Below are 8,389 nucleotides of genomic sequence, written 5' to 3' on the forward strand. Positions count from 1 at the left end.
AAGGAGGGAGAAAGAAAGGAAAATGAAGTAAGATTGATATATAATAAAAAGGGAAGAAAATTTTAAAATTTGAAAATAAAATAAGAATAAAAATATTTTAAAATTTCTAAATTCTAATATACACCCCAAAGTCTTTAATTATTCTAATTAAATTGATATTCTATTTAATGACATTGGACTAAATCAATATCACTTTTTTTAATTCAAATTTTTTTTATCACCTGCTACTAAATTTCCCAATGTTTCCCTCAATAGGATATTTTCCTTCCTAACAGTTGAAACCCTCGATAAACCTTATACTTCCTCCAACTCAAACCCACTTTCCTGGGACTTCCTCTCTTTTCCGCAGGTTCTCTAATGGCGCTGTTCGCCACCAGGCGTACTTTAGCTTCCACAATATACCGTGCAATCTCATCATCATCATCATCTCGGTTTCGATTTGCTCTTCCCCTTTTCTTCAATCTCCAGTACTACCCATCAGAGCAATTCGTTCCGACCCGTCCTAAGACTTCCGGGTCGGGTTACTCTCCCCTCAATGATCCTTCTCCCAACTGGAGTAACCGACCCCCGAAGGAGACCATACTTTTGGATGGATGTGACTATGAGCATTGGCTGATTGTCATGGAGTTTCCTGAACCTAAGCCCTCTGAGGAAGATATGATCAATGTATATGTTAAAACCATTGCTGCCGTTGTCGGAAGGTAATCTGACAAAATACCCCCTTTTTATTTCCTGTTGGCATATTATACCTAGCTTGTTTTTTCTTTTTTACGAATACATAGGAAGGTACTTTGTGGTAAAACTTGTTTCTTTAGTTCCTCGTTGGCATACTACACCTGAGTCACAGATTATGAGTTCATAAAGTTTCTTCGTGAAAAGAACTTTTTGATTCATTGTTGACATACAATACCTGGGTCACCTAATAGGGAGTATGATAAATTATTCAACTATTGAATTCCTTGTTGTGACACTGGAGGGCAAGTTGATAAGGATGGTTAAAAACTAGTAGGGCTTTTAGGTTGGTAGACTTTCGGAGAAAGAAGAGTGCGTGCAACACTTCAAGAGAATCTCATATCGAATGAACTAGAAAATCATAGGATGTGTATATAAGAAAGGAAAAGCTTACTTGATATGACAGGGGCAAGGCAATACGCCCATTTGGCTCCTCACGGAGTATAGCGCACATGGCACACTTTTGGGCTCGATGTGACGTAACCCAATGTCAAAGCCGTGAAGCATGTTGGGCCAAAGTGGACAGTATATGTCATGGGCTTTAAGATATGTCTAATATGGTATCAGAGCTTGACCCCCTTAATACAATGGTAAGAGCGGGACAAACTCAGTAAGGATACTAAAAGTTCCCATGAGGAGGTGTATATGATGCCAATTGGGGAGTGTGATTTGTTACAGAGTATTTTGAGTGAATCTCCTTCGGAGTGATCATCGTTGGAGTATTCTCTTGGGATATTTTTGGATACATTACTCTTTCTAATGCACTTTTGATATAGTTAATTTGCTCCTCTGTTCATGGACGTAGTCCGTATGTTACACTGACCGGACTATGTAAATTCGTTGTTTCCTTAATGTTCTTGTTCATGTTAGTAAACAATTATTCTGGTAAATTCCGCATTTTCCTGGCTATTGATCCTTACAGGGATCACCTTTTTAACCTTCAATTGGATTTAGAAACAAAATAATTAAAATGTGGTACAAGAGAAGAATAACAATCTTTTTTTTGCAAATTTGAACATTGCAATATCCTACTGTGTTGTTTCTGGAATGACATGATGCAGTTCACTAGGGATTGGAGAACCCAATAACTTTGTTTTTGCAGATTTACATGTAGTAAGCTGCTTTCTAAGAAAAAGATTATTTGAATAACATTTTGTTCAAGTTTATTTGGATTTAGTGACAAAAATTGGCATTAAACAGTTGTAAATGAGAAGGATAACAATTTGTTTTGCAAAAGTATACATTCCAAATCACTACCATGTTGTTGCTAGTACAACATGATACAGTTCACTAGGGATTGAAGAATTGGGTAATGTTGTGTTGTACTTTTATGATACGAAATAACATTGTGTTTTATAGATTTGAATGTAGTTTCTTTTCTGAGAGAAGATTATGAAAATCACATTTTATTCAAGTTTTATTGGATTTAGAGACAGAAATTGGCATTAAACCGAAGGAAAATAGTATGTTTTGCAAAGGTTAACATTCTAAATTGCTACCATGTTGTTCCTTTTTTTATAAGGACATGATGAAGTTCATTAGGGATTGGAAAATTGGGGTAACATTATGGTGCATTTTTATCTATGGTTGTGTTACTTGTTCACTGGATCTCTCAATATATTTGCTTGGTTTCCTTGATTTGATCTCTTCTAGTCTTTCCTGTTGAATTTTTTACAATTCATAGCTTTACTCATTTATTCTTTCGACAGATTTTCATAGCTTTATTCACAAAGTAGTTCTATTAACTTCTGCAAACTTGTCTACCAATTTATTAATTGTGCCTTTGTTGCAGTCTTGCAGAGTTGCTATATTGGTGCATATATGACCCATTATGTGCTTGAATACAGATGTATGTCGAATTTTTCGGTTTAGCTTTTCTACGTCAAGGACCATATTCTTAGAGTCAAATATACTGTGTTAGATTTTAAAGGGAACAGTTTTATTTCACTGCCTTGACTAGTAAGCCTTTTTGTGTATTATTAGGCATAGGCTGTTTTGTCTATGTAATGGACTAGTGGTAGTTCATAGCTGTTTGTTTGGTATGCAGTGAGGAAGAAGCAAAAAAGAAGATTTACTCTGTTTGTACAACTACTTACACTGGGTTTGGTGCTTTGATTTCTGAAGAGCTTTCCTACAAAGTTAAAGGTATATGGTTTTCTTTACTGGTTATTTAAGGTGTCTCAGTGTTATCAAAGGCACGCTTATGCCCTGAAGCGAGGCTCAAAACGTGTTGAGCTCTTTGCCTCACTTAATGTGTGCTTCAGTGTCGTCATCATGGTTCTAAGACATACTTTTCCTTGCCAATGAACCTCTTCTGAAGAGACGACGCTAAACAATTGATATTTCACTTTATCGTAATTATTTTTCGGATTCCTAGTTGATATATTTGTCATTCATGCTTATAAATTATTAGTCTTGGATTAAACATATATTTGTATTTCTTTTCCCTTTGTGCCTTTTTTCTTTAAAGTCCACACTTTATTTGAGCTTTGTGCTTAAAGCCCCAATGGACCTTAGAGCTTTTTTCTGCTTTTGCTTTTGATAACACTGGTGTCTTGTTCTTTCATTTGTGTTCCTTGAGTTACTTGTTATCTGAAGTTCTATTCTGTCCATTCTCAAATTGTCTTGTCATTATAAAAGGTTGAGAATTGGTATTTTTTAATATCAGGTTAAGTAGGGACAAATACGTAGTTATTTCTGGATAGCAACTGAAATGGGGATAATCTAGAAGTTCTAAAGTGAACATGCAACTATTGTTCGATGTTTTGAAGAAGTGAGCATTCACATTCCTCTTTTCCACACTTTCCCTAGAATGGGAAAAGAAACTCCTTGGTTGTAGAGTTAAGATGCAAGTGCTTACTCGGAGCCCTCTTTAATTTGCGAATACTGAATGTGCAAGATCTAGGTTTAAGGCTTACACATGTAACATAATCAGCTTCTGTATGTGACTATGGGTTATCTAAAACAATGTCAAAGCTCTGTAATAACTTCTATGCAATAATCAGCTTACCCTTGATACTTTTGCAATTAAAAATATCAACTTTAGATTGGTTTAGCTTTCGACCAGAATGAAGCGGAATGGAAAAATAGGATTCATATCGTCGAACCCAATTACTTTGGGGTTGAGTCCCAGTTGACTGGATTGTTATAGGCTCGCATAAACCTAAAATTAGGTACATCACAGGGTGAATGCTTTGACTCGAATAGGCAGCTGTTCGGCGTGCGGCAATGAAATAAGTCATTCGCCTCATTACCCATAAGCTGTGTCCTTAGAAGACGTCACTGAACAGTTCACTTAGTTGTAATTTTTTCAGTTTCTTTGTCCATATAATTATTGTTTGTGCTTATAATTATTGTTTGTGCTTATAATTATTATTCTAGCATTACATGTAGATTTTATTGTTTCCTTTTGTGCTTTTCTTCATTATCTTTGTACGCTTTGTGAAGCTCCATCAGACCCCCTTATCTTTAGTCTTTTTTCACATTAATATTAATAACACTGCTAGTTTATTGATTGTACTTTATGATCGGCTTAACTTTTTGTACGAGAAAGCTTTTACTGAGAGGATCCTTGGTTTCTTTAGTTATTACCCTTCCCTAATATTGGCATGTATGCACTTTAAGGTTTGATCTCCCTATTAGTAGTTAGCAGATATATGGTTATTCTCAGAATTCTGTTATTTGATTTCATCATGATTGATTTCTTAATGTCATATGTAGGTCTACCTGATGTTTTATGGGTCTTGCCAGATTCATATCTAGATGTTCCCAACAAGGATTATGGAGGTTGGCTTGCAGAAAACTTGTGTTTTTATGCCTTTGGGATTCTTCTGTCACTTGTAGGATGTCTGTTTCATCACCTGTTTACTCTTTCCATTCATTTATGTTTAGGGGATCTGTTCATAGACGGAAAAGTCATCCATAGACCACAATATAGATTTAATCAAAACCAAGGTACTAGACCCAGACCTCGACCTCGTTATGACAGACGCCGGGAGACCATGCAGGTTGAAAGAAGAGAACCAATACAAAGAGGAGCATGGGTACCCAATCAGCAACATCCTGCACAACCAACTGGAGGTCTGGCAGGATATCAGGGGAATAATAGTTGAAGCTCTTATGCCATTGTCACAGTAAAATCCGTAGTAATGGATTAGGTTGGGTCAGATACTATTTACCTCATAAGTTCATTTCATGAGTTCTCAACTGAGCGAAAGGGCATTGTCACAGTTTCATATGATTGAAATGTTAATAACTTTTCGTGCCTGAACACATAAGAGCATTGTGTCATATACTAGGAGGTGAATCTTCTTGTCTAAGTTGTCTTTAGGAACTGGTTTGCATATTTAAGTGTTGTAGAACAGTAAATCAAAAGAGTGTCAATTCAGAGATGTTAATTTGAATGATGTTTGCTGTTAGTGTTGTTTCTTTCATTTGGTTAATTCTCATTAGATGAGAAAGCATCTATAAGGGGTACTTATGTTACTGTTGCTGCGCCCTTTTTTTTTTTTAACTCATAATTTCAGGCAACATATTACTTTCAATGTGTAAAAGTCTGAGACATGGATGAAAGTGTGGAATGACATTTTTCTTGTTTTCGTTTTCCTTTGCTGCCGTTGTCTGAATGATATATGAATTAAGTTGTACTGTGAATTACTGATGGAGTGTGTTTGATCATATTGATAAAGAAAAACAAGGTATACATTTTTTGATGCTTAAAATTTGTTTGGAAGTGATATTTATATTTAACTTCACAAATTTAAAAATTGTTGGGATTTTCAAAAGCTTGAAAACTCACAAATGAGTTTGATTTGTTAATATTTTGGAAAAATTGATGATTGGAGTTTGTTGGGATGTAATTTTGAAGTAGTTAAAATTTAAAGTTATTTGATGAAAATTTGAACCATTTGTGATGGAGTTTCATGGTTGAAGTTTTTAAGAGATGAAACTCATTTTTTGTATAATTTTGTATAACAATGTAAAAGTACATATAAACACCTTTTTACTGTAACAATCATCATGGTTGTTTGGTGATTTCTTCTGCAGTTTGACCTTCCTCAGGATGCCCAAAATATTAGGAGCATAAAAAATTCAAATGGAAAAAAAAGTGAAAAAATGCTCAAAAAATTCTTTCATTTCTCTTTGAAGGTCTGACTTTGTCCGTGTCAACAAACAATTCAAAATACCTCGATTTTTTTAGATGACTGAGAGTCAAAAGAATGAGGATACAACAGGTGTCTAGAAGCTGGTGTTGTGAGGAGGGCAAGCAGGAAAGCGTGTCACACCTTTTTCTCGTTGTATCAAAATAAAGATCTAATTTAAACGATCACGTACAACATATGAGTTCGATCCATTAGTTTCTTTTTTTTTCAGAAAAGAAACGAGAGACCTGATCTTCGACGATGCTAAATCTCGGGGTAAGCTAGCTTCTTTTAGTTGTTTATGACTTGAAGGATGGGTGACACGATTTCTAGGTGATCGGATGCATTTTAGGGGGAAAATTTCAATTTTAAAAGTTTAAAATTTAGAAAGTTGATCAAAATCAACATTGAGTTGAGGAAATCGAATTTGAGTTATAACAATTTCACTAGGTACGAAAGGTGATTTATTAAGAAGTTGGATGGTTTGCAATAATTTCAAGGTGTTCAGGAATGATTGTGACCATTGAGTGCGTCAACATTCGGTTAATACGACCTCAGAATGGTGATTTGAAGATTTCCACATATTCGAAACATGTTTTATAATCGATTTGCACTATTGATTTATATTTGAGAAGTCTCGAATGAGTTTTAGGTGTCGAAACCAAGATTTAAGATATAACAAAATGTTCTGCTACTTGGTGCTTGGGGTTGTGTGGGGCACTGTCAGCACAACTAGGATACAATCGCGTATGAGGTCTAGATGTCGCGTGGAAAATTATCAACGTAATTGGGGAGCAATCACACAAGGGCCCTAGGGCGCAACCGGCGCTATGTGGGGCTTGATTGCATAAGGTACTGGGTCTCGCCTGGGCATCAGGGCCTTAAATAATGATTTCGCGATTTTTACTTTAGTTTATTATTTTTGGAATTCTAGCACTTGATTTGAGTTGATTTTTGGTGCTATTTTTTCATTTTTAAGAAGAGAGGAAGATTCTAATCACTATTTTGATATTTTCTCGCTAATTTATCATTCATTTTGAGTTTTAATCGGTGTTTTGGTATGAGTAATTGATTTTTTTGCCCTAATCTTCTCAATGGTATTTTTGTTGATTTAAGGTTCGTTTCGTTCTCGATTTTGGATGATTTTTGGCACATAAGTTTTTTACATCATGGGTAAATCAGTTTTGAAATAAAATTTTAATTTTGACCTCGGAGTTTGAGTTTGCCTTTTGACTAGATTTTCGAACTGAGTGTCAATAGACTTGTATACTCACGTGGAGTATGATTTTGATAAATTTGACACTTTCCAAGGCGATTTAAAAAGGGAAGGCACTCTTGTCAACGTTTGTGTTGCGTTTGCTCAACCTTTGAGTGAAATTATTGATGTACCTTGAATTTATAACATATCTTATATCTTTTATTTGATGCTTTTATTGTTCTTATGCTTATATTATGTTGTTTTTACATTAATTTAGTATTTTTTAGATTTTTCACGTCCAAATGATAAATGAAAAATACATAAAGTTGTCAGTTTTTGAATTTATAATTGCAAATCAATTGACGGACCACAAAGAAGATCATGAAAAAAGATCGATCAAAGGATATGTCAACGAGGACCTTGCAGAAGATGATTAGAACCTGAGGCAAAAGACGATCATGAATCCATTCAACAACTTATACCTGAAGGAGAAAATCATAACTAGAGAAGAACTTGCGACCAAGAAAGACGGGCCATGAAGTAATTCACGTCCTTAGAGTCAATTCACGATGCGAGTCTTGCAAACCCTAAAAAAATCGATGACGACACAAGGACATTTCACGAACTGTAAATCAATCATTGGTCATGCATTAGTTCATGAACTATGTCAATAGACTAGTTTGATATTTTAGGATTTCAATTTCTTGGACCATTATATATAGACATGTTGAGTTTCTTTTGAAAGAGGATCGACCAATTTTGTTAGTTCTAGAAATAGTAATTTGTTATCGTCTGGTTTTTCTCTTTCTAGTTCTTGAACAAAGATCATAATACCCTTTAGGTTTTCAAGCTAAGAACATCAACATTCATGGAGAATTTCGAAGTATCCAGTAGGGGATTCGAGGGGCTCTGGCTCAGGATCAGGTGAGGGTGCTAGAGGAAGTTCTTGCATCGTTTTTTTTGTAGAAAGCTCGACCAGTGAGAAAAAGTGCAGACCGAAAGGAAGGGAATTATTAGAACTCTCATCCACCCCTCTCCAACCAGTCAAGTGGCTGAACGCCCCTTTATCTCTGATTATATTTTAGTTTTTGGACAAACATAAATGGAATTAAAACAGAGAATAGGTTTTATAAAATTCCATTGATCTAAGGGTCCACTTCATATGCCTTCTTGTACAGTCTCATAAAACATAAATATCTCTCTATTCTGAAGTCATATCAATGAACGATTCAGTATGTTTAAAACTAGGCTCATTGACCTTTAATTTGATTGTTAATGAGTCCTCTAATTCCTCATGATTGAGGAGAAAAGCTTCGAG

At 35.1% G+C, this 8,389-nt stretch overlaps 1 protein-coding gene across 1 annotated transcript; it reads left to right on the forward strand.

Annotated features, from left to right (window-relative positions):
- Positions 1 to 235: 235 nt before the first annotated feature.
- On the forward strand, positions 236 to 5,337 carry LOC129887316 (multiple organellar RNA editing factor 3, mitochondrial-like). The gene is made up of 4 exons (XM_055962370.1): positions 236 to 701; positions 2,780 to 2,877; positions 4,453 to 4,518; positions 4,624 to 5,337. The coding sequence occupies exons 1-4, from the start codon at positions 358 to 360 to the stop codon at positions 4,842 to 4,844; spliced, it is 729 nt and encodes a 242-aa protein (XP_055818345.1). The 5' UTR covers positions 236 to 357; the 3' UTR covers positions 4,845 to 5,337.
- Positions 5,338 to 8,389: the final 3,052 nt, after the last annotated feature.

The sequence above is a fragment of the Solanum dulcamara genome, chromosome 4 (genome assembly GCF_947179165.1).
Source record: "Solanum dulcamara chromosome 4, daSolDulc1.2, whole genome shotgun sequence".
Classification (NCBI taxonomy): domain Eukaryota; kingdom Viridiplantae; phylum Streptophyta; class Magnoliopsida; order Solanales; family Solanaceae; genus Solanum; species Solanum dulcamara.